General features: G+C 44.2%; 1 protein-coding gene across 1 annotated transcript in view; it reads right to left on the reverse strand.

The window, feature by feature from the left end:
* GSL8 (glucan synthase-like 8) overlaps positions 1–23,650 on the reverse strand; it is a 55,564-nt gene extending 31,914 nt beyond the window's left edge. Inside the window, exons 1-12 of the mRNA XM_078588309.1 lie at positions 23,216–23,650; positions 22,720–22,817; positions 22,470–22,618; positions 21,681–21,783; positions 14,883–14,990; positions 14,636–14,761; positions 14,216–14,305; positions 14,046–14,143; positions 8,826–8,943; positions 7,981–8,109; positions 5,578–5,645; positions 5,425–5,503 (exon numbers count right to left, since the gene is read on the reverse strand). Of these exons, the coding sequence (XP_078444435.1) occupies positions 5,425–5,503; positions 5,578–5,645; positions 7,981–8,109; positions 8,826–8,943; positions 14,046–14,143; positions 14,216–14,305; positions 14,636–14,761; positions 14,883–14,990; positions 21,681–21,783; positions 22,470–22,618; positions 22,720–22,817; positions 23,216–23,420 (1,371 nt within the window). The 5' untranslated portion in view covers positions 23,421–23,650. The remainder of the gene's footprint in view (positions 1–5,424; positions 5,504–5,577; positions 5,646–7,980; positions 8,110–8,825; positions 8,944–14,045; positions 14,144–14,215; positions 14,306–14,635; positions 14,762–14,882; positions 14,991–21,680; positions 21,784–22,469; positions 22,619–22,719; positions 22,818–23,215) is intronic.
* Between the last annotated feature and the right edge of the window lie 3,825 nt (positions 23,651–27,475).

Consider the following 27,475-nt stretch of genomic DNA (forward strand, 5'->3'; position numbering starts at 1 on the left):
GAGCAGGTTGACGGCGAAGGCGATGTCTGGCCGAGTGTGCGTCAAGTAGAGGAGCTTCCCCACCAGCTGCTGATACCGGTGGGAATTCGTCAGCGGCGAATCCTCCCCTTTGCCCAACTTCACATTGGGATCAATGGGAGTGCTCACCGGCGCACAATCTGTCATCCCTGTCAGTGTCAGTAAGTCGACGGCGTATTTCTGCTGCGAGACGAAGATCCCACGGGGGGAGTAGGCTACCTCAAGACCAAGGAAGTAGCGAAGAAGGCCGAGGGCCTTGATCTCAAACTCCTTAGCCAAGGCAGTGCTGAGGCGGACAACCGGCAGCATCAGATCCCGTGATAAGGATGTCGGCGTGACACGGCAAGAATGGAGACACCGTTCGGGCGGTGACGGAAGAAGAGGGAGGCATCTCCATTGCTCTGAGTGTACCCTTCGGTCTTCAGAACAGAGGAGAACCTCCCAAACCACATGCGCGGGGACTGCTTGAGTCCATAGAGGGACTTCCGCAGTCGGCACACGTGACCGGGGGGGCCGAGTGAGTAGCCCGGGGGTTGCTGCATGTACACCTCCTCCGTCAAGTCGCCGTGCAAGAAGGCGTTCTTGACGTCGAACTGGCGGATGGCCCAGTGGAAGTGCGCTGCAAGCGCCAGAAGAAGCCGGACAGTCTCCATCTTCGCCACGGGAGAGAACGTCTCGAAGTAGTCCACGCCATAGGACTGAGTGAACCCCCGAGCCACAAGCCGAGACTTGAGGCGTTCGAGAGTACCGTCCGCATGATGCTTCTTGGCATGAATCCACTTGCAGTCCACTACCCTCTTGCCCGGAGGTAGTGGAGCGACATCCGCGTGTGGTTCTTGAGGAGAGACTGCATCTCCTCGTCCATCGCCGCTTTCCAATGGGGAGAAGCGATAGCATCGGCTAGCGTCGAGAGCGGGATCCGACTCGATGCGGGTGAGGAACAACCGGTAGGGAGGACTCAGCCGGTCAAAGGAGGTAATGAGAGAGAGGGTAGAGGGGGCCTTAGTGCACTGGCGGACCCCTTTCCGTGAGCAATAGGCCACCCCAACTGATCGTCACCATCGACAGGAGAAGGAGCGGAAGCAATGGGGACTCCCGGGAGGAGCAGTAGACGACATACCGGGAGTCGTAGGAGACTCACCGGAGGGCGAGGGTAGACCGGGAGGAGGGGGTGACGAGGGTTGGTCACCGAGAGAGGAGGGTGACGGAGGGGGGTGTGGGAAGGATGGGGGGCCGGAAGGGGGAGCGGAGACCAATGGGAGAGGGAGAGCTGCCGAAGGGGGGAAGGGCAGGTAACGAAGAAGAGGTAGAGGACACGTCCAAGGACCCCGCAGGAGGAAGTGAGGAAGAGGAATCAAGGGGAGAAAGATCCAGAAGTGAGGAGGGTGGAGTGGGAGTGGTGGACTCCACGATCGGACTGGGCCCCAAGGGGGGGGCCGAGGGAGCCTCATCCAGCGGAAGGCGTGATGAGGTAGAGTAGTCCCCAAAATAGGGTTCATGCTCGGCAAAGGTGACGTTTGCCGAGATGAAGAACCGCCGAGAAGGCGGATGATAGCACCGGTACCCTTTTTGGAGGGAAGAGTAACCCACAAACACACACCGGAGTGCGCGTGCATCAAGCTTCGTGCGTGTGGGAGAAGTATCATGGACGTAGGTGGTGCAGCCGAAGATACGAGGCCAGAGTCCTGTCCGCAAAGAAGCATTCAGGAATGCCACAGTCATCCGGTCCAAGGGCTGGAGAACTCCAGGAGTGGGGTGGGGATACGGTTGAGGTGAGTACTCGTCAAAACCGCCTCTCCCCAATAACGCCCGGCGCCTTGGAGTCAAGAGCAATGTCGCGCCCGTCGAGGTAACATAGCCGATCGACGTTCAGCCATGCCATTCTGCTCGGGCGTGGCCACACAAGAGGACTCGTGGAGGATGCCCGGTCGGCAAAGAAGGAGGCGAGGTCAGCGTTGAAGAAGTCCCGAGCATTGTCGAACGAAGCGCTGGATGCCTCGACCAAACTGTGTCTGTACCATGGCGCAAAAGTGGCGAACATTCTGCGCAACCTCCGACTTCGCAGTCAGGAGGTAGACCCACGTATAGCGGGTAGCTTCGTCCACAAAGATTAGAAAGTAGCGGTGCCCTTGCAGACTGATCTGCGGTGCCGGCCCCCAAACATCACTGTGGACTCGGAACAGCGGGGTCGATGTGTGAGACGAAGATGAAGTAAAGGAGGATCTGCGGTGCTTGGCTAACTGACAAGGTTCACAAAGCATAGTCTTAAGGTCCACGCCCGAACACAACGCGGGAAAAAGACGCTGTAAAGTGGAGAAAGGTGGGTGTCCAAGTCGCTGATGCTCCATCAGAAGGCGTCCCCGACGCTGCTCAGCCACCGAGAGAAGAGTCCGGTGCACCATGAAGCACTGGGAGCGGCCTCCAACGTCCAGCATCAGCAGTCCGTTCTCCCGCCTAATCGGTGTAGTCCGGCCCACCTTGTCAGACAGAAACATGCCGTCAGGTTGTAGGTGGAAGGAGCAGGAGATAGCATCAACTAAGCGCTGCGGAGACATAAGCACGGCCCGCAGATCAGGGACATGGAGAACGTTGTGGACCACACCGAGGCCGTCCACATAGACTCCCCGATTCCGGCCACACGGAGACGTCCACCCCCGGCCGTGAGGACAGTGCGGCCACCACGATGCCGCTCATATGATACAAACCGGGCATTGTTCGGGGTCATGTGTTCGGTAGCCCCCGAATCAAGGACCCACATCGTATCGGAGACGACAGGTGAGTGGAAGGCCGTATGGCCACAGTACCATGCATCTGAAGATGAAGGAAGGGAAGACGCACCAAAGCCGCCGAAGTAGGCCGTGGACGGATTCTGCAGGGCAGCCATCTGGTCACGGAGGCGGGCCAAATCTGCATGAAGCTGGTCCATAGTCACTGCGGAGGGGCTGGCGGAGGAGGAATCAGAATGGGCCACCATGGCCTTGCCTTCTGTGGCCTCTTTCTTCTTTCGCCAGTCATTCAGGCGCTTCTTGCACTTGTTCTTCCCGTGGCCCGGTTTGCCGCATAATGAGCAAATCGTCGTCCCAGCTGGAGGAGCGGCGGAGGTGGGCGTAGGGAGGATCGACGGTGCCTTGCCGCCTGAAGGGAGTGCAGAAAGTAGTGCGGTCGACTCACCCGGGGGGCCGGAGGAGGGAGTCCCATGGAGGAGGAAGTGGCTTTCCTCTTCTTGAAGCTCCTTCACCAACTCCTCAAGGGCAGGAGGACCTTCCTTGCGGTGCAAGGCACGACGACGTACGTCATCATACTCGCGGTTCAGGCCATTGAGGAAGCCCATGATCCGCAGAAGAAGCACATTCTGGAACGTCTTGGACGTCGGATCATCGGGCGGTAGGTAGTAATCCACTTCATCCCACATTTTCTTGTGGGCAAGTGCATATTCAGAGATCGTCAACGACCCCTGACGGAGATTGCTGGCCTGACTTGCAAGGGAATAAAGACGCCACCAGTCGCTTTCCCGGCCACAGAAAGAGCGCACCTGATCCCAGAAACCTTTCACTGTTTTCTGATGCGGAAGACGGTCGCGGAAATCTGGAGCCAGGGTGTACGCATACATCCAGCCGAGGATGAACTGGTCCTCAACGTCCCACGCTGCATAATGTGGGTGGTCGATGGTAAGGGGGTCTTCAGTGCAATGCTTGAAGAGCTGGCGCGCCTTCAAGGTGGTCTCGACGAAGCGCATCCACGGGAGTAGATTCGGGCCCCGTAAGAGTGTCGTCTCGAGGACCAACGGAAGCGGATGAGCCACCTTGTAGGACAGTGGCTTCTCCAGGAAGTCGGTCTCAGTGAACGGCATGGTGCTGTTACGGCGTTGCTACGGTAGTGCTGCGGCTGCGGCTGCTGTGCGTGCGCTGCGGCTGCAGGCTGCGGCTGCTGTGCGTGCGCGGCGGCTGCGGGCTGCGGCTGCTGTGCGTGCGCGGCGGCTGCGGGCTGCGGCTGCTGTGCGTCTTGTGGCGGCGGGCTGCGGCTGCTGTGCGTCTTGGCGGCTGCGGGCTGCGGCTGCTGTGCGTCTTGTGGCGGCTGCGGGCTGCGGCTGCTGTGACAGTGCGGCGGCTGTAGGTGGGCGATGTCAAACCCTAGGGAAGGAGCTCTAGAGCTCTGATACCATGTTGGGGAAGAGAAGGAGAAGATAATGACATAACTTGAGCAGAGTACATGTGAGGGTATATGTACCCTAAGAGGGAGAGAGGATAATAGGGCTAATGGGCTTATAGAATAGGGCCCATTAGCCCATGAGGGATAGTCTATCACTAACAGTCTTCCTCGCCCCTAGCGCACAAGGGGCAATCGACGGGCTCCGCTGGTGCCCACCTCCGCCGGTAGACCCGTGTGACGAGTTTCCGTCTCCTCAACAACCAGCCGAAAATTCTCACTTTAAGAAGAATCTTTAGTTTCAGCATTATGTGACATGCCTGCCTGACTTCTGGGTCATCTCTTGCAACCCCTCGAATCTTCAAGTATGCATCCTTCACCGAGAAAGGTGGCCCCCGCCATACCCATCCATCTCGATCATCTGCTGATGGGCTGAGAGGTAGGAGGATCTCCTGCATTCCCAACAACTCCTCAAACCGAAGGTCTGATAATGTCTCAGAGAGGGTTGGGACCCAAGCCCCGTCCCAACATTCGCTGACTGTGGCAGTTGGGTTCCTTGTTAGAGCAAATAGTCTGAAAAACTTCAACTTCACGGGACCTTGTTTTGACCAGTTATCATGCCAGAACCGAAAGCCTTCCCCATCTCCCAGTTTGGCATCAAATAACTCACGGATGTGCGGGATGAATTGACGTAGGCTGCGCCAAAAAGGGGACTCCCCCCTACTTCTCACCCATCGCCTTTCCCAATCCATATCACAGCCATATATGTCTCTTCAAACATTGAAAACAAGACCCTCCGCTGGTGTCATAACTCGTTCGACCCATTTAGCCAGCAGTGCTGAATTCATGGATTCCAAGTGGAGAACCCCCAGCCCTCCTTGTTTCAGTGGTCTACAGATCACATCCCATGCTACTAGGGGTATCCCCCTAGGATCCCCCTCTCCCTCACCTCCCCAAAAAAACCGCCTCATTAATCCCTCTAGCCGCTTTGTCACAACTGCCGGTGCTTTATATACCAATAGGTAGAATATAGGGATCGCTGAGAGCACCGACCTCAAAAGCACCAGGTGGGTTCTGCCGTCAATAAGCTTCTGGTTTTATAATATCACCTTCTTACGATGGATATATGATTAGCGATTATTTCTCTACTTCTTTGAAATCTTGAAGAGACAAAAACAAAATCAAGCACAATTAAAACGCACAGGAAAATATCATAAAAGAAACCAAACAAAAATGAATGTTTTAAGTGATATTACTCACTCTTCTCTTTTTGCCTGGCTTCAAAAGAAATCCCGAGTTCTTCTGAGGAGGCCAACCCAACTTCACGCATGAAGGAGACCTAACAAAGAACACTTATGTTGAGAACAGAATCATAGCTCAAAAAGATATTTGGATGGAAAAAATAGAGTGTACCAGAAATATTCATTGAAATCATCATAGTTCCGCCAATCTGAGTGTGCAATCTTTCCACTATGAGCCTCCTGAATGCGAGCAGTTAGTAAAAATTGGAAATTAACAGACGGCAAGCGAAGCTAAAGGAGACCAAGAAAAAAGAAGAATATGAAGAACTCAGGTGATACCAACAGTGCTTTACGTAAAGAGGTGCTTTACATAAAGAGGAATACGAAGAATACTATATGTTAGCAGAGGAACTTACATTTATGTCTTCTAGTTTACCTTTTCCTTCTTTTCTTTGTTTTTCTGTAAATGTGGGGCCCATATATAAGAGGCCCACTAACTCACCAATCCACTAGCGCATTTACATGTGGGCCCAGCCCATTTTACTTGTAAGTCTCTGGGGTTTAAACCAGAGAAACCCTAGGGAATAATGTTAAGGATGTTTTTCTTTCTCTCCCGTCTCCTTCTCTTGTTCTGACAGGCGGCTACGTCAAATGCAGACCAGCCATGGAGCAAGCTGACACTATAAGGTCCATTAGGCTATCTATCCCCATCTATTTGAATCTCTGTCTCATTTATCCGACAAGGAAGATTTATGTGTCATGTCTGTCTTAGGTCTATATAAAGGTATAGCATCTTTCATTTCTAATTAATGCAGTTCATTCTTGTTTAATCATATCTATCGTGGCTTCTAAGGTTTCCCCTCGCTGGCACTCGCCTCCAGGACGGCAGGCCTCATCTTCACCTGACTTCATCTCTGTAGAATTTGACTGGAGCAGAGATAGTGCGGAAGCGAGATAGAGAGAGGAACAAAAGAGAAGGTGATAGAGCAGGGCAGCGGAGGGAACCTGCCACACTGGGTGCCGCCTGATGAAGAGAAACTTAATGAGCATCATCTCCAACACAGACCTTAGTTGAACTGTACGTTGGACTATATATTAGAAACTGAGGACCTAGATCATACCAGAATCCACCCACCGCCATGTGACTATAGAAACAAAGTCAGAAAATACTTGAAGGCATTCCTTGGAAATTTTCGCAAAAGTCAAAAAATAATTGGTGGCAAATATCCAGTTGCAGGAGCAGCAGTTTCAACAGTACAGGAAAGCCTGTGTAGCAGCCTTAGAGACTCAAGAAATGGGAGAGACTTCCTCCGGAAAGGATCAATAAGATGAAGCAGTACAAGACACAGGTGAAAGTTCATGCATTGAAGGCCTGAGGTCAACCATTTTAAAGGATTATTGGCTTCTACATTTTTGGCTCATTCAGGTAAAACTTTGGCACTTCTGAGAGTAACTCCTTTCTTAAACCCTAGTGAAAGCACTTGGATCCCAGATACTGAGGCAACTAATCATATGACCCCAGATTGGAATCAGTTTGATTAATAGCTAGCTGTCAGTGAACCACACAAGGTAATCACAGCTGGTCGTGGGGTTTTGACTGTTGCTGGAATACGGAGCATAAATCTCAATATTGGTGTACTCAAGAGGGTGTTCCACATACCTGGCCTCAAGGCAAGACTGATTTCATAGCAGAAGCTAGTTAATGACAGTGGATGGAGGCCCGTACTTGATAATAATGGGTGTTTTCTATGTGACAAGTTAACTGGGAAAAGGATTCAATGGTGTAGAAGGGAAGATGGCTTGCTGTTCCTCGACAGCTTCCCAGACACCTGTCTCACTTCCATTTAGCTTCCTCAGGCCATGCATTGGGTCATGGTGCTGCATAGGCGCATGGGACATCCCACGTTTAAGTTAAATTATGTCTTCCATCCGTTTTTTGAAGAAGTTGATGTTGGTGCCCTATTTTGTGATGCTTGCCAGGTGGCTAAACACCAAAACGCATCCTTTAAGTGTCCAAATGATAGAAGTTTGAGTCCATTTGATTATGTTCATAGTGGTGTGTGGACCCCATACCCAATAATCTGCCTTGCAGGGCATAAATGGCTTGTCATCTTTTCAGATGCCTTCCCCCAGTTAACCTGGTTGTATTTGCAAAGTATTAGGTGGAAGTATCTTATGTGATTGTGAGCAAATTAATAATCAATTCGGTGTACAAATTGTGAATTTTGGTTTTGTGAATTGTGAATTTTGCCCCAACAATGCTCTGTCAGCACAAAAGAGTAGCACAAAGGGAAGAGCAGACCAGTCTTTCATTTGACACTTAGACAGAGTGATTACCAAGGGTAGAAGCTTAATAAATGCAACGACCAGGCCGTGGATGAAATGAACACCAACATGGCAACATGATCCTTGTAATACTTTGCAATTGTCTAAGACACAAGATGAATAAATCTCCAGGCATATTTTTCCGTGCCATCATTTAAAAAATAATATTTTCCATGAGAGTTTGAAACAGCTTTATAACATCAGAAATAAAATTGGAAGGTACTTGCCAGGAAACAATTTAAAAGCTTACCGCTTTGAGCGTTTCATAAATAGGACAAATAATTTGATCAAGGAATGAAACATCGTCATCATTCTTCAAACAACTTTTTGCATGCTGCGCCTCTGATTGATTTAATATGGTGTCCAGCTCTTTAGCCATCTACACCAATATATGATGAATGTGATTATGATACATGCATCACTCTGATAAAGAAAAAACAAGGCCACTGAACAATTATGATACGATTTTATAAAATATGAAACCACGGACACAACGTGTGTTGTCAACAATTAAATTTCAAAGTGAATTTTAAATGGAAACATTCAAGTACATGAAAACAACGCACAAAATGCGATAGCGGAAGTTAAGAAAACAAAAAACCTGAAGCCATACAAACATTTTACACAACCCCCACATATTTAAAATATATTTCAAAAATAATATTTCCCACTGTTACAGTGCATCACGTGCACGTCATGTGATAAATCATCTGAAATATGAAACTAGCCATTATGACGGCACCTGTATATATTCACCTACTCAGAGAAATGCTCATTTTTGGTTTTCTTTCCCCCATTGCCCTAAGAGTCTTTCTCCTTCCGGATAGCTCTCTACGTCTGTATTTATCTTCCCAATATCTTGGCACCTAAGAAACCTTTAACATTTTTTGTATTTATTAGCGCCATTCAATATAATAAAAAAATGGCACCTTAATGTTGATGAGGGATAGGTTAAGCATGAGAGGCCACAGAGTACACTTTGGCACATCAAAGAAATGAATTATTTAAACAATCAAATAAAATAACGATGTAATATGCTGGAATCAGATAGACTAAAATTCAGGTCAAAGTCATACAATTAACTAATTTACTTACATTGTGAAATATGTAGCAAAGGCACTCCGGAAGGAAACGAACATTACCGGCCTCACCCCAAATAAGAAAGTACAAACAAACCATTGCAAGTTTTCTGTCTCTGTGAATCGCTTCTGGGCTGCAAGTTAATCGTTGCACAAAAAACATCAAGCCAGTTCCACCAAAAAGTTACATGAAAGAAGAATGACCCAAAAAACTAAATTCCTACATAAAATAATAAAATAAACTGGACATTCAAATCCCAATATCGAGCATCCTCAAGGACAATGGGCCAGCCTCATCTTTCCTCCAGAAGGACAGTCGATATAATCCCCAAATCTCCTGTGGGGTAGCCTCGTCTTTTGGCCATTAGAATCTGTACACTCTTCCCATGCTTCCTTTAAATAGCACAGCCCTCACATTAGGAGGGCAGACTGAAAGTTATCTTATTGGCTATTCGCATCCCTCCTCTTCCCTACGTCCAAGTTCATCCCCCCCCCCTTCTATGTTCATCGTCCTTGTGATCGTCATCTTCTTCTCCACGTCTCCAGGCAGCTCTTCTCTGGTCGATCCCTACCTCCTCTGTTTGACCCCCTCCAAAACCATTCCCACTCCTATCTGTCTCGGGAACACATTTGTTTGCCCCCCTTTGACTCGTCCATTTCTATCCAAGGTGAGAATTTACGTATCAGGATTACATTGAGACAATAGACCCCATGAGGAACATACTGTAATAAATTGAAGGAAAAGATGAGATAGTGGACTGCAGAGAGAATTGAGAATGTGGAGAAGAGACAGAGAAATTGGGGCAAAATGAACTGATCTTTATTACTGAACAGATGCCCCTTTTATACAAATTTTCACAGAGAGAGAGAGAGAGGTTAATGCTTTTGTCCAACGGTCAAAAACTGACCGTTGGAAAAAGCTGCAAAAGAGATCCCTTTTTCAAAAAGGACTTCCAACAGCTGTTGGAGGCCCAGCCTTTTTAGGCCCAGGCCCAGCTATATTTATCCCTAAATCAGGCCCAGCATATATTAGGTCCTTAATGGACCTAATATATTCCCTAAATGGGCCCTCACTATTGGGCCCTTAATGGGTCCTTAGTGGGCCGTTAATGGGCCCTTATTGGGCCTTTATTTAAATCCATTTTAGGTTAGTTTTTCCATTAGATCCCTAGGATTAGTCTATTACACGTACATGGCCTCAGGCCCATAAGTTAGTAAAATTAGCCCTAACTGGGCCGTGATGATCTAACACATACCATTAACTTGGATTAACCCAAGTTATATCAAAATGTTAATCGTACTAATCCAAAAAATTATGATCTATTTTTAACCAAACCACGACAAAGGAGGTATTCAGAAAGACAAACCTTAGGGAAACATTATTGCAAGGTGAAGATAACAAAAGGTAAAGGCTATATAGAACTGACAGTCAGGATGTTCATCATCCTCAACATAGAAAATTTATTATATTTTCTTCACTAAAAAATTCTTATAGATATTAAGAGAAATGTCTGTCGTAAAGGACTTCTCAAATATCATTGCAATAATGAAAAGTTGAGATACTTAACAACCAAAAGGGTGTGCTTTAAATAGGGCATACAAGTGAGTGAGTAGGGTCTTGATGATACTGGTTAGAACACTTATAAAGATCAACTTTTTTGAAGAATTTTAAGGTGGTCACTTACAAAGACAAAGCAGTAACCACCCGAGAAGTACATGCGTCGAGCCCTAAAGCCCTGTTCATACATGATCAACCTCCCCCCTAGCCATACACATCTCGAGGGAACCATGTCGCCATGAGGCCCTTGACCTCATGGATGAGCCCATCTGTTGAAGCCTTCCTCCCCCTAAATATCACATTGTTTCGGTGCAGCCATATTCTACAACCACAGTCATGGCTCAGCCCCCTGTCCTCTTCGTCTAGGACCAGCTCTCTGTATGGACTCCCAGAAAGTCTCCTCTGATGTTGCATTCACCGCCAACTGTGCTTGGGTGGGCCAAACTGTGTGCAAAAGGGCACTCGAAGAATAGGTGGTTGCAAATCTTTTTCGCCAATTGTGCACGGAGTACAAGTTGATGATGTGTTTGGATACATCGTTTTACAGAAAGCCTGGGTCACCAGTATCTTGCAATGCAAGAACCACCCAAAAATCTTCACCCTTAGCGGCACCTCCAGGTGCCAGATGTCACGACAGGGCATTGTGAACCCTCAGATTTCCTGTGTTGTTCCAACACTATCTCACTGCGGCCTCGGGACATCGTGCAAGCCCAAATAACCGAGGGAATGCCTTCCACAAAGGGCCACACGACAACCAATGGTCAGCCCAAAAATGAAATAGAGAACCGTTGCCTGTTTGGGCTGAGTAAAACTCTCGGACTTGGGGAAATCTGTCAAAGGCCTTGCCAGAATGGGTACGATTCTCTGATTTGGGCCATTTTTATCGTCCCAATTTAATCCCCAACCAAAGTTGTCCCGCAAATTTGAATGACTAGGTCCTCACTGGGGTGCATGATCCTTGTCACCCATTCTGTTATAATGTCATAGTCATGCTCTGTAAACGCAAGACACCCAGACCTCCAAGTTTGGTAGACCTGCAGAGGGTATCCCACACTAACAGCGTCAAAGTTCAACTCTGGTCAGTCCCAGCGGCTTTCCAAAATAATTGTCTCATCAAGCCTTTGAGTCTCTGACCGATTCCTACTGGCATCTTGAACACTGAGAGGTGACATATAGGAATCGTTGACAGTACTGACCTCAGTAGTACCAGCCGACTGCCTCTGGACAACACATTGGCTTTCCATCCTTCCAACCGCCTCTCGACCTTCTCTACCACCTGCTGCCAGTCCACCTTAGTTGTTCTCCCTTTGGTCAATGGCAGGCCCAAGTATCTCATAGGTAGTTTTCCAGTCGGTGTACCCAACGCTTTTGTGCATTGTCTCCTTGTGATAAAAACCTCTGCTCACGAAAGCTGACTTGGCCCAACTGAGTTGTAAGCCCAAAAAGTCGACGAATAAGTCGAGTAACATGGACACATTTTTCACCTCCTCCACTGAATGTTCTATAGAAAAGGTGGTGCCGTCCACATACTTCAATAATGGGATACCCTCTGGTAGCTTGGTGTCCAGTAGCCCCTCAAGAGACCATGTGAGCATGTTAAGTTGGTGCATGTGGCGAGTGCATCTACCGCTATGACAAATATTAGGGGTGCGAACAGACATCCTTGCCTCACCCCACTTTGTGGTTGTAAACGCCCACCTTCCCACCTTCCCGCCTTCCGGTCACCAACACTAAGAAGGAATGTGTCGTAATGCATCTTTTCACCCACGTGACCCATTCTTTCGGGAAGCCCCTCTTTTTCATTGATGCCCAAAGGATGCCCCAGTCTGGTGTGTCATATGCCTTGGCGAAGCCAACCTTCCGCATGAAACCCTTGGTCTCGTGTCTTTTCCTCGTAGCTAAGATCTTTCCTGCCGCAATGGCACTATCAACCAACAACTAGCGTGGTATAAATGCTGATTGGGAGGGTCCTACGAGCTCCCCAATCACCTCCCTCAACTTGTTCGCGGAGACCTTTGCAATGATCAAGTAGATGGAGTTGGACAATGAAATTGGTCTGAAATCCTCGATTCTTTCAACGCCCTGTTGTTTTGGTAGGAGAAACACGTATGCATTGTTTATTCTCTCCATACAGCACGTCCATTGGCAGAATTCAATCATGGCCATCACGTTTGGTCACATCAACTCCCAAAACTCTTTGCAAAAGAACACCTTCAGACCGTCCGGGTCTGGCTCCTTCGCCATTAAGGCCTTTAATTGCCTCTTTGACCTCTTCTTCCGCAATAGGACAAATCAGCTCATCTTTGTGTGTTGGATCCAAAGTTCGTGCTCCCTTGTGGCACTACATCCACCAGTGATGTCTTCTTTTCTAGTAAAAAGAGAGGATGTGATCTGCGACAGCGCGACCCACCGACCGTGATCCAACATGTTCTCAGCTTCCCACCGTCAATTTCCAAAATATTATTGGTCTGTTGTCTCCCATTTGCTGCTAGGAGAAAAAAATCACATGTTCACCTCTCCTGCCTGTAGCCACAATTGTTTGGACTTTTGTCTCCACTCCATCTCGAGCTTCTTGTCTTCCACGGCTACCACGCCCCTCCACTTCCTTCATTCCTGTGCTTCTTCCAAGTACCGTGTATCCTCAAGGTCATCTAATTGTTTGATTCTGCTCAAGGCCTCGCTCCTGGTCTTCTTTATGTTCTAATGTTTTTGATTGCAGAACTCCACGAAATGGCATCGCATCCCGTGAATTTTGGCGACTAGTGTTTTCGTCTCAGATCTAAGTCGGGGCTGTGATGACCACTTTTTCTTCACCTCTTCTTTAAAGACAGCCTCCCGTAGCCACAATCTGGCTATCTTGAGGTAGGTGGCCTCCTGATCACCTCATTTCCAGCCCATACAATTGGTGTATGGTCTGATAGTGGGCACAGGAGTGATCTCACATCCACTAAAGGGAACCGCTCTGCCAAATCTACTGAGCACAAAAATTGATCCAAACACAACATCATGTTGCCGTTCACTGTGATCCTCCATGTATAAATGCAGTGTACTAAATGATTTAAGTACCATGTGATATGATCCCCCTTGTATCTAGGTCTCTCTCGACCTTCCAGCCCAATAGGGGCATTCTAGTCACTTGGACCTTATGTAATTCCTTTAAATTGGACAGGCCTCCCTTTAGAAGGGCGGCCAAGAAGTATCAAGATATGTGTCTGGCTTCCCTGCCATGTCCATCCCGCCACTATCTTCCCTCCAGCAACAACTACTCTGCAAGACCTCCTCTTAGGCGACATCCACTCAGCTGGCCTCTCGTCATGTCAAAGTCCATCCTGGCATTCCATGTCCCTGCACCGCCGACCATTCTCGCACCTTCTTCCTCCCTCCTTGTCCTATCTCCAATGTGAATTTGCGAGTTTGTATCACCATGCTGCAATATAGCTCTATACTGGACATCCTATTTCTGTTGAGACATTTATTCCAGAGAGTTGCTTCCTCACCAGATCTTCTCTTCCCACCCCAACAAGAAGGCTATGGTATTCCAGAATAATTTGTTGATTCTATCCAGGGTAATTCGATGCTATCCTAGACGCATAGAAAATAACAGTCTATAGCAGGAATACATAAAATCCTATCACAAGTCCAAATGTTAATCCATCAGGCTGAGAATTTTCCCCGTACCTATTCCATGCGACTTTAAACCCCAGATATCTACACCATTTAGAATAATTGTCCAGCACTTTTGTGAAGACTTCAGTAATCACTTTCCCATCAATCTTCTGCAAAGAACGAGAGGTCAACAATTCCTGATTCATCTACACACCCCGAAAAATGACATGGCATCAACTTACAGGCTCAGTACCAGTAGGCAACCCAAAGCGAGACTGGGTATTGGCTAGAATCATAACAACGTTTTCCCGCTGGTTGCGGACGTTATCTTTCTGCAATAATGGGAAGTAGAACATGTAAGAAAAAAGTATATAAGTACGATATTTCATAAATTAACGAAAAAACAAGAAGAGTTTTAAACAAAGGTTCACCACAACTAAACTTCAGCATACTGAGCATTCACAAGTTCAAGTATAAGCTAGTGCCATAAAGCAAATGCAAAAGAAATTAAGGAATAACATAAGACCAGAAAATGAAAGCACAAAAAGACAGACACCCAAAATAAGCAGAAAGCATATCATAAAAGTTCTGTCACAAAAAATATTTCGTATAATAGCATATAAATTCTGAGGGAAACCAATAATTGAAGACACGTTTACAACCTGAAAACCAAAGACATATTGCAAGAGGTCAAACATGTCAGTTTCCCTAGACTGTGGCACTTCAAAGTCACCAGGTAGATTACAAAACTCCGCTGCATAACCAATTGCAGCAATCGCAGCTTTTACCTGATACAGCAACCAAGAAGATAATAAGCACGAAAGACTAATGAATAGCATAAGACATAAACCAAAACAAAACTAAGGGTCTGGAACTGAATATCAATAATCAAATGATGAAGGCCCGTACCTCAGGAAAAAACCCAATAGCGTTAGACAAAGAAGGAGCATCAAGGGGTACAATATTGTATGGTGTTAGCTCGCCAAACTTTGCATCCGTTCTCTTAAATTTTCCAGCCTAAGGCGCATAAATTGACATTAGTCAGACAATAATTCACCGGAGAGAGATTCATAAAATCTACATAAAAATATGTAAAAGAGGTTGATTAACTCACATGTGATTCTCTACCTTAATGTACTATTTTTTTAAAAGGAGAATTTGTACAAAGTTCTTGATATAGATAGGACATAATCTGAAAAAAATATAGGAGAAAATTATTCTGACTTCAAGTTAAAATTAGTTGAGTTGAATAAATGCCCCTCCTTATTGTATATATGGAAGCAACATCAAGATTTTTTTTTTGAAGAAAAATGGAAGACCACCCGTAACCGGTGGCCAACCCGCTGTCATTAAATTGTAGATGCTATGTACAAACAATATACAAAACCCGACCAAAAAAGGACTATCCTCCCCTTGCAACCCAAAAATACACGAGTGCCTCTACGGCATGAATAACGTCCTCTACCGAAGCCGCCTTTCCTTTAAACACCACTTCATTCCGATGTAGCCATATCGCCCAGAGCACTGCTAGAAACCGCCCCCATTCCACTCCGCTTCTGTGTCTTCCTTCTATGACTGAAGTCCAAAAGGCCTCATCTGAAGAGACATTCACCTCCGGTACCTGTTGGGATGCCCAGACTCTCTGGGCGAAGTGACATGTGAAGAATAGGTGTGAGCAGTCCTCCTCCCCCCTAGCACACATAGGACAGTCAACGAGATCAATGGGGGCCCATCTTCGCTGATAGACCCGTGTGATCAACCTCTACCTCCGCAATAACCAGCTGAAAAGTCGCACTTTCAGTGGAACTTTGAGCTTCATCAACATGTGGCATGCCCTATTGATGGTTACGTCGTCCCTCGCTTCTCCTCTAATCTTCAACAACGCTTCTTTCACTGAGAAAGACAACCCCCCACGTCCAACCATCTCCACTTTCAGTTGAGGGGCTGAACGGTAGAAGTGACTCTTGCATCCCCAAAAACTCCTCAAAACGTGGCTCTGATAAAGCTCTTGTCAATATAGGGACCCATACCTCGTCCCAACACTCTCTGACTTTGGCCTCTGGGTGTCTCGCTAGTGCAAATAGTCTTGGGAACTTTAACTTCATGGTGCCTCAATTAGACCAATTATCAGTCCAAAAATGGAACCTTGACCCATCCCCCAATTTAGGCTCAAAGAACTCCCGCACGTGAGGTATCGCTTGGCGTAGACCACTCCAAAAGGGGGATTCTCCCCTGACACATTTAAGGGTTAAAAAACTTTAAACGAGAAAGTTTGAAGTATTATCTCGTCTAGTTGTCTTTGACTTCAGGATTCCCTCGTCCAAATCATTATTCTACAGTATTAGCACACTTCAGAACCAAAAATGAAGCCCCACTCAAAATATAAAACAAAAGCTAACCCAGATTACATTTTCATTTTCAGGATGGCACCTAAGAGTAGTTTAGGAAATCATCAGCTATACAATTTGGATACATATTTCACGCAAACTTAAATTACAGTTCAATTTCAACGACTTCTAACCAACTGCTGACACTAATTAGTAAATTCAAAATATGATGGTAAAATATGGTGCAACAATCAGAGATGTTCCACCCAACCAACTGTATATACATATAATGCTGAGTTTCCGGATTCCAAATGTTCAAGATAGTATAGATTGAGCCAGCTAGTACGATCCCCGCCAGGAGTATATTGAGAAGGAGGAGACCTTGGCAAGATGGACGATGGCGGCGGGGAAGTGGAAGAGTGGGCGTCCCCAGAGGGGAGGAGACCCGACAGAGTAGAGGTCATTGGGTTAGATAGTAGCTACCAAAGGGAAATACTGAATTGTAACTTCATGTCCTGACCTCCAACGAGAAGGGCAACATATTTAATGAGAAATGCAAAGACAAGAATGCCCCTAGTGGGTTTCCTTGAGGGAATAGATTGTGAAACATTCCACAGAGATGGATGTGCATCCACTGCAAAAAAATGTGTACGAAAACTCAGGGGGACCACCAACACATCACGACTAATGACACATTCCCCCTGTAACCTCCTGCAGGAGATTATAAAATAAGAAATAGAGTAAAGAATAACTTGTGATAAGAAACCCTTGCACGCCATGTGCATACAGAGTTTGAGGAACTGCAGCCGTTGCCATATTTCCCGCTACTTTATTTCTTCATGTAAAGGGCATAGTACTCATCTGACTATCACTGTATTTGTATATAACTAACTTTAAGCAATGAAACATATGATAAATTTGTTCCATTACAATTAAGTATTTTGCACTGGCATGGGATCAAAGGCCGCAAATGAATAGGAAAAACGCCAGTGCTCATGAAAGAAGATCATCCAACGGTGTTTAATGAACTTCGAAGACGACCACCTCTTGCAAAAGTCAAGGCCATCTGGGACAACCCAACGTTGACAAACCTACATATCCTTGTCTGCAGCTCAAAACCCATAATTCCATGGTCCAGGAGCGATCATCTCAGTGTTGCTTCCTTTGGTTTCTCGCGTCTCCATGGACTATAATCTTTCACTAGATTCTTATATATTGGAGTCTAGAAGAAGTTGAATGACTTACATATTCCAGTAAGAAGCGTGACTTGTAATAGATGGCCGAGGAAATGATGAGTGGTGAAAGCCTTGGTTCAACAGGAAGATGGTGTTCACATCTGCCTAAAGTAACACCTCGCAACCTATTGGCCGTCCATCATCTAAAGCAATTGACTAAATATGTCAAGTACATTCCACCCATATGTTAATACATGACAGAATGCCCCTGACCCAACACCCAAATCTTATGCAACCATATTGCCCAGAGCACCACGACAGGTCAACCATATCCCTCTTACCCCTGCATGTACCACCTGTCTTAGCTAATGACCTATTTACCTCTGTCTTTCTATTTAATAATTCTATGTCTTTATATTTCTATATATTTCTTTCTAATTCTGTCTGTATTCTATTGTTCCGATTTTCTTGCATTTGTTAGTCATTGGGCCTGGCCCATTACGGATGTAAGCTGTATCTATACAGGCTCCCTCAATTTAATGTGACAAATAGAAAGACATAGAGGTAAGTAGAAAACGGAAATAGAGGTAAATCAAATACAGACATAACGGCCAGGGATTAGTGGGGAAGATGACAGGATCCAGCAGGGATCCTAACATGGTATCAGAGCGCTATTCCAGGGCATTTACCTTCACACACCAGCATTGAATTCGGCCTGGTTGGTGCGAGGAGAGTTTGGTCATGCCAAATGCAGACATGACGGCAAGCTGTGGAGTAAGTCAAGCTCCATAAGCATGGGTGATGTCTCTCCAAGACTGTGAGAGAACTCCCCAGAATTCTTTTCCAAAGATCCCTGAGTCAGTGAAGTATGGTGACTTAAACCTACTTCACTGGGGTCAGTATGTCTAGTTGATTCTCGAAGGACTGGGTCTACTTGGTCACCTTACTAGGGTGATCGATTATGAAGATCCAAACTACAGAGTTTGGAAACAGGAAGGCTCACTGGTGCATGCTTGGCTCCTGGGTAGCATGGCTGGGGAAAGATTCAAGAACTTTTTCTTCCTGAAGACTGTAAAAGGGATATGAAAACATGCGCAAATGAGTAGCTCTAAACAAGGTATTGACTGGCGCATCTACCGCGTGGTTACTCACGCTACTACTTTAGTGCAAGGAGAGTGGACCATGGAGGAATATTCAACTGAATTAATGGCCCTTTGGCTGGAGATCAACAATTATAGGCCAATTAAGAATACTGCATCACAAGATTGCAGTATGTGATGAAGGATTGTCTCTACCATTTTCTTATGGGTCTCAACACGGAGTACGAGGCATTAAGGAGTCAGATCTTGCACAGGGAAAGAGTTCCCAATCTTGAAGAAGCAATTAATATCGTCCTAGAGGATGAGATGAGGCTCATACGCTGGTAGAACCTGGAAAAGGAGAGACTACAGCCTTCTTGACTAAGAACAAAGATAGAACCGTCCCGTATCATTCTGTATCAGAGACCAAGAGTAGCAACGTCAGCCAGCACGGTAATCAGTACAAAACTCAGAAGGGGCATGTGAAGAAGGGGGATGACCTGTGTCAGCTTCTTCGAGAGAATTATCTTCTAATGACACTCATCCCTCATCATTTATTAACCAAATCTAGTTGATTTCTTAGTCCTAACATATCTACTTCTCTTTCTTCTGCTGATGGAGAGTATGTGGTACCTCCAGACAAATTTCATGTCCAAATTATGAGGCCAATTATAGACCAATCTTTATGCATCAGTCCAACCTTCAAGAACCACTACACTCACCACAGTTTCCCCTAACACGATGTCTGCAATGTCAACCTTCTTCACCCATTAACAATACTTCTCCAGACCGTGCTTCAAAATGTACCTCCCAGTTCAGTTTTGTAGTTGGCATTCATCACATTGCTATCTAATGTACCAGAACCAAATTCAGCTCATCACACCCAAGATCATCCCGGATGACATGCTTCCGGGCTGATGAAAAAGTGGCACTCGGAAAAGATGCCACTTGGGGCAATTTCACAGCCTTCACTTAATATAATGCAAGATGCCAACGGGTGTTTACGGAGCACCTTGGTCATGATGGAGTGGTGATTGTTTGAAAGCACACTTGGTTGCCTAATGGTTACTCAGACCTAAGGTATTGACTAATCCTAAAGGTTAATGCTAGTGGCCGTGATTAATTTAGCTATTAATTTTTTGTGCATGAGTGCTTATTCTCTTTTGATAGCCCTTTTCTTAGAGAGAGGATTCAAGTTCAGCTCACCAGGCCTATGGCTATGTCCTGGGATGCTCAACTAGCCGTCCTTTTCATGATGCATCTCCCCAACCCTCCTTTTTTTTGGAAAATATCGCAACGCTCCTTTTTTTTCAAAAAAAAATTTTGGCTATGTCCTTTACACGGCTCATTCTTTAGAGGAATCTAAGATTTAGATTCATATTTAGAAATAATATATGGATGGAAAGATAATAGAATAATATGGGACAAAAAATAAATCCACTTGGTTTCAGACTTGGTACAACACAAAATCTCATTTATAACTGAGAGATCATTTAGCGGCCGTAGCTGGTGATCTGGGCTGTTTCCCTCTCGACGATGAAGCTTATCCCCATCGTCTCACTGGCTGACCTTGACCTCCGTTAGGGGTCATATCTAGTATTCAGAGTTTGCCTCAATTTGGTACCGCTCTCGTGGCCCGCACCAAAGCAGTGCTTTACCCCCAGATGTCCAGTCAACTGATGCGCCTCAACACATTTCAGGGAGAACCAGCTAGCTCTGGGTTCGAGTGGCATTTCACCCCTAACCACAACTCATCCGCTGATTCTTCAACATCAGTCGATTCGGACCTCCACTTAGTTTCACCCAAGCGTCATCCTGGTCATGGATAGATCACCCAGGTTCGGGTCCATAAGCAGTGACAATCGCCCTATGAAGACTCGCTTTTGCTATGGCTCCTGTGGATTCCCTTAACCAGGCCACTGCATATGAGTCGCCGGCTCATTCTTCAACAGGCACATGGTCAGAGATCATATTCTCCTCCCACTGCTTGAGGGCTCACTCTTTAGAGGAATACCCCTACTTTTGGCCTCAGGGGAGAATACACCTCCAACTTATGGCCCTCTTAAGGGGATAATACATCTCCAGAAGAGTTACGTCAAGCAGCTATTGAACAGCTTGAAAAAGCCCGGGCACGCTTACGTAAAGTGGAAACGTCTTCATAGGGCGAAATTTTCCTCCTATCTTTCTTCAAAAAAAAAAAATTTCCTCCTATCCTCTTTTTTTGTGGATTCCATGCTCAGAAGGCTTTTGAGTGTTCACGAAATCATATTAACACCATAATTGGGTCACTTTTCAAATGCACATTCCTAAAGACTACTATATTAAGTAGATTGCACTCTCCGCAAACTGAGATAGGACATAAAAAGAACGAATAGAATAACTTCCCAGCCTTTTTTTCAAAAGAAAGAAAACCTTTGCAACCTTAGAAAAAAAGGTCTGGTTTGCATCAACCGGATGCTGATAGTTGACAAGCATGTAAACAATTGAAAAGGAAGACCAGAACATCCACCACCACTGCCACGATCACCAGGGCCAAACTTAAAGTCACCTATTTTGCCATCTCACTTGAACCCTCTCCAGCGATCAGATCAAAGGATAGAGGAAGGAAGTTAGTCGATCTGATCACAAAATCAGGTGAACTCTCTAAAACACGGCGGATCAACAGATGGAAAGCGAGCAAATTGTCCAGGAGGAGAGGAATTGAGGGTTGGCCTCCTCTCTGGGAATCCACCGGTTAGGTCTGCTTCTTTCCTTGTCCTTCCAATGTGAATCATTCATTCACAGAATCAGTTCGTTCGTGAACGAACCAAACACGAACTGGATAGTTTTGCTGTTCATTCATCATCAAACAGACCTCCTCCATAGATATTGGACGTCAAAAAAGGATCTTCAAATAACTATTTGTACACATGGCATTAGATCAATTGTATCCATTATCTGGTACACCAAGTGCATGCATACGATACTAAAGTTTAAGGATCTAAGCATTCCATACAACATTATTGAAGAATTTCGCACAGATTGCGAGTTCAAAGTCCAAAAAAATCAATTTTGATCACAATTTTTTTTTGAACAATAAATTTGTTTACAAATATAAGAAGTTATAAAGAAATACAATGAACAAACCTCCTCCATAATTATCCTTCCCATCCTGTCCGAGTAATCTTCTCCTACTAATGCCTCCAAGACATCAATAAGAACCTTTATAGTAGCATAAACATTTTTCATCCTGAAAAAATTAGAAAATAGACCAAGATAACAAGGAACTTCACTAAATCAATACTTCAATAGTTCACTGACCAACATTGCTTATTTAAATGAATCGTACATGATACTACAAATGTAAGCCCATTTTTCAAGTGTATGTAATAACGGATTGAAAACCACAGATTAGAAACAATAATATCAGTAGCCAAGTACCCCCGTTCATGCTGCCATGTTATGAAAAGTGCCCAGAATGACCGTATTCACAAAAATATATTCTCACGGCAGTTTCCCTTGACACCATAAAGTTTCACCGATTCATCAATATTAGCGACAAAAATATGGCAGGCGTGCGTTTCTTGGTTCAGTAGAAGGTGATTCCGGATTATATCTAACTTGTAACAGACACTTTACTTTGGACAGCAAAAACTCAACAATAACAGACCACAGACTTTGATAAGGTATTCGCGATCCAGGGGAAACGATCACTGGTTCTCTCCTCCTTTACGAAAGAAAAATGGAAATAAGAAATGAGAAATAGTCTACGCCGAAATTTTTCAAGGAAAATTGACATTCTTGTAAGATTCCCAGAAGATTTTGCCAAAACAACGATAGAGCAGAGTAATAGGTCAAGTCTACACGCAGAAGTTATAGAGCACGGTGTTAAAAAATGGTTGAAAAGAAGCGATTTTAGATGAAATTTTGACATACTTCCCGAAGGTGCTGCTAAAAGTCCCCGACTCTGCAAGGCGTTGCTGATCCTTTTGTATATCTTCCACATTGTGCCGCCTCTTGTAAGACTGGTAAAAACTCCAAAGATGTTGAATGGCACTGTCACGATCCATCTTCTGACCTTTTTGCTGTAATTTTTTGAAACAGCGTCAGAGGTCTTCATGGGAAATTCTTCATGAATACCAGACAGTTTCCAATTCTGTGAGAACAGAGGCATGCGCAACAGCACCTTGATGACAGAGAGCAGGCCAGTCTTGAACTGTACCACACCTCTGCCTTCGCTATCCGGGTCCAATTTTTGAGCCATCCCATACGCTTGCTCGCATACTGATATCAGAAAGGTAAACAAAAGGTACCAAAGTATGAAAAAATTTCAACTTTGAATCGCAAGCTGGTGAATAAAATTCGGAGGTCATAATTACTCTGGACGCGTTCACAGAGCCCTCAATCGACGTTTAAATTGACAGAATAATAACCCAATACATTTAGAACATTCAAAAGATAACTCCCACACCCTTCCTGGCAAACTGACTTCAGAAAGGTGAATAAAAAACTTATCCACGAATGAAATTCTCGAGATTCAAATCACAAGTTGATGAATCATAATCACTCAGGTCGCGCCACCACAGACGTCGATCCACGATAAAGTGGCAAAAATCAATCCCACGACATTCACAGCATCGAAAAAAACCAGATTTTTCAAAAGAACAGCACGAGGAACTCACATATCCTGGAGACAGTAGGGTTCTCGACTTCTACTTCATTCGCAAGTTGCAGTATCGCATCGATGTTAGAAGTGGCGGAAAGAGACACAGGAACAGCGCCGGCGATTGCAGAGCCCCGTCCAAGCCCTCGCCCGACGCCGCGCGTCTGATCTCGCCGCAGAGCCGCCCTCACCAGGCGCTCCCAGTTCTCGAACACACCCCCCATCTCTATCAACCTACGATGCTATGCAGCAATCTCAATGCCTAGGACATGAAATCGAGCGATTGAAAGCAGCTTAGAACAATCGAATCGAAGATCTTCCGCGCGAATCGTAGAATCGAAGCGAGATCTGGCTGGCCGGCGGCGGCGACGGCTGATGGCTGGCGGCGCTCCGCCGCGAGAGGTCGCGGTCGCGGTATGATAGTCGGAATGAGAGCTCGATATGCGCTTTGTTCTATTAGTCGGGGACAGATTTCAAAAGGCAGGGCAACATTGTAAATAGGACAACCAACGCAACTGTTTTCATACGAAGATCTTGTCCGTCCAATTTTGATCCGAGGATAGGGAGTCCTCGACGTTTGCTTCTTTGGGAATCTGACTGGGGACCCGTTCTGACCGTGGATACGTCATTCTTCCCTTCGACGAAAGTTCAAGATCCCGCGTGATTTCATCGGGCGCGTCCGGTGGATCGTGGCCGTTCATTTACTGATCTCCGCAAAGGGAACACCTACGGTCATTTGTGTCTCTTATCTGACAGGGAAAAACCCCAATAAATTTATGATTAATTTACTAATTAATTTTCACCCTTGCATCTGCACTGAAATAGGACAGTTGCAAAATTATGGGAAAATAATTTATTAAGCCTCTGGGTTTCTGACATTTTCGCATACTAAAAGTAAATTCTTAAAATACTCCATGTAATCAATGTACAGTTTTGCATTCTCATTGTACTGAATTTACAATTTTGCATACCCAATATATATTTTTTAAAATACAAAACTGTTGGAAAGATTCAACTAGATTAGCATATTTTTCCAGAGAAATAACACTTTGGTGGCATCGTGAAACACAATTATTTGTTTGAATTAACCATGTAAGAAACACTGTAGTTGTATTCCTACTATTTTCAATGTTTTAATATTTTCTTTCATTTCCTGTTCCAAATTTTGTGTCATCAAACGCATTAATGATTACGACATTTGAATCTGCATACGTGAAGGTAATTGTAAAGGTTGACCACTATAGACTAGGGAGACCTTCTTCCTATTAATGGTTTAATTCACTTTACATGCTCTTTGAGATTCCCTTTAAAAATATGAAAATGAAACAATGTCAACTGAGAATGAAAGAAATGTTGATGTGTTAATGCTTTAAGAAAATTTTCATTTTTTACCTTTTTGTCATACGTAGTTTAAAGGTGCTGATCATATTCCATGAGTCCTGGAGATGTTCATATAGAGTACAGAAGTTTCCATAACTATATGTTGGTATTTAGAACACGCTGGAATGTGACATTCAAATGCTAATTATATTCATATCTTTTCGATCAAGCTGAGCTCATAAGCTCTTGATTTAAAGGTTTTTTTACATTCTTCCCTCTCCTTGCAGAGCCCATCATTTAACCTATATTATTTTCCAACTCATAAAACATCTATTATTTGAGTTGGACATGACTTTTAAATGAGGTCTGATATTCTTCACCCATATCTTCTACAATTCAGCGTAGTGTATACATTATTAAGTCAATATTGGTAATAATAATTAATTAATCCAAATGAAAAAAACATTAATTAATCTTTTTACTTGGAGATTTATGAAAAGACTAACCAATAGTAGGACATCCATAATATATGAAGCCATAAGAAAGATATACTATGTATCATTTTGTGTTAGGACAAATCATATCATCATGATTTTTGTAGCATTAACTTGTGATATTTGGTCCTCAACTACAATCCAAACAACCATACGAAAATAAATTTTAAAATCATTTATATAAAAACTTGCATATTAGTGTTGATAACATGCACATTTATCAAGCACATTCAAGTAATTACAACGAATTAAAATGGTTTCAAATAAATATGTTATCGATTAGTTTATACACATTTATCAATTACATACATGCCTCGGTGTTAATGCATGCAGTTTATTAATTTTTTATTATGTAATATGATTAAAAATATTGTATTTCGTGAAAAGGGATTGAACTACTATTATTTGATTTTTATGAGCCACTAGGATTTTTAAGTTTTATGGGAATTTTTAATTATTTTATTAGTTTATGCAATGAATAAATAAATTTATTAAGTCAACAATTATATTTTAGATGAATATGTGTATGAATTTTAAAAATTTATTTTAGACTATAGAATTGGAGAGCGGGTTGATAGATAGGCTTGTAAATCAAAGTTTGTAGTGTTTGATTTTTAGTAGGTAGATAGATCAATAATCTTTGTGTGTGACCTTTATTCCTTATAGTGCATATGTGATGCTTAAAATGAAGTACATGAGTCCATGATCTGACTTAGTGAACTATGTTGAGATCATAATACGGATCACTAGTCTTTGAGCATGTTTTCTAAATATCTATTTTCGAAGGTTACTATTTTGTCTCACTTATATGATGTTAATGGTGGATCTCATAACCACTAGTGTGGAGAAACTAACGATAGATTGTGGATGCTCTTTATCCAAAAGAGTTAAATAGATTGATCCATGTGAATACCTGAATGATATCATACCAAACTGTGAATCATGTTGATTCATGTCGTGGTTGTGTAAGTGGTCATTGTACTTGCGACTCCAAATATGTTTTAGGGACGGATGGTTGTACTTTGACTATGGTCTATGGGTTCCAAATAATGGAACTCTAAATATTCTTAGTCAGAGTGACAAAAAGAAGTTTGCTAATATGACTACATAGACTAAATGGGATTGCTTGTCCTTGGTGCGAGAGGTGACATCTCAGACAAGATAATGTGAAGAACTCTGATAAACTCAATTTTAGGGTTATAATTATGTCATCGTTGATTTGATTTCAACTTTTAGATAAAATAATGATTGATAAAGGAGAGTAACATGAATCTGTCCTCAAAGTTTCATATAAATCAGCCTTTTGGCTTTTGTGATATCAAGGCTATAAGTTGGAGAATTCTTGTTTGTTAATTTAATTCCATTATTTCTATCTCCTCATCATCATCACCACCGCCACATCACTTTTAGGGTTTTGTCTACAATTTGGTATTAAATGCAATCATTAGCTTGGATTTGCCCATGTCATCCGTGATTGATAACTCACGTCATGTTCTGTGTCCTTGTAGGAAAAAGACAAAAGGAAGAAATCACACTATATTTATTTTTATATAATAAATATAATGAAGAAAAAACATGTGTGATTTGGCGGCCTATCAAAGTACGCCACACCAATGCCATGTGTTCATGTGGTGCTATGTGTCTCGTGACACTTTAGTACACAATGCACTTTTTGACTAATCAAAAGAGAAAATAATATTTAAATAATTATTATTTTAATTCTGATTTCCTCAATCTCTGCATCGCATTATTGTGAATCAAGTCACTCCTTTGGGCTACATCATCACAACAATGAAAAAATGATTATAAAAATGTCAAAAATTGATGTCATTATGCCATCGCTAATCTTGATGCCATACGGTATTGTTTCAATGATTGACTAACATCAACCATTAACGATTCCCATCGACATGTTACCCCAGGCCATGAATACTCATATTTGGACGCTTACCCTCGATGGGCCATTCTCTTGCCGCTCTTCTTGGGAGCATTTCCGTGAGAAATCCCCCACCCAACACTGGGGTCGTCGAATCTGGCATTCGGCGATCATTACTCGTGCGTCCTTTTTTTGTGGAGACTCTTGCATCGTGGCCTCCCGATTGATGATCGAGTGACCCGTATTTGTCAATCTCTCAGTTCACGTTGCCATTGTTGCCCCACATCTCCCCGAGCTGAGACTATGAAGCACCTTTTCTTCCATAGTGAGACAACTCTAGATTGTTGGCGCCAAATCACTCCTCGGTACCTCCTCTACTATGACATCGTTAGAGTGTTTTGGCAAGATAAATCTCTTGCTAACATGCTCCAAATGAAGCCCCCTCCGACACGTCACCATAGCTTACTATTGGAGATTTGGAAAGGGTGAAATTCTTCTCTTTTTGCAGGAACTCCCATGCGCGACTTGGATATTATGGGACGAGTCAAGCAATGGATACGGCGTACACACCACCTCTTACCACCTCGCG

Source organism: Wolffia australiana, chromosome 1, assembly GCF_029677425.1.
Source record: "Wolffia australiana isolate 7733 chromosome 1, ASM2967742v1".
Taxonomy (NCBI): domain Eukaryota; kingdom Viridiplantae; phylum Streptophyta; class Magnoliopsida; order Alismatales; family Araceae; genus Wolffia; species Wolffia australiana.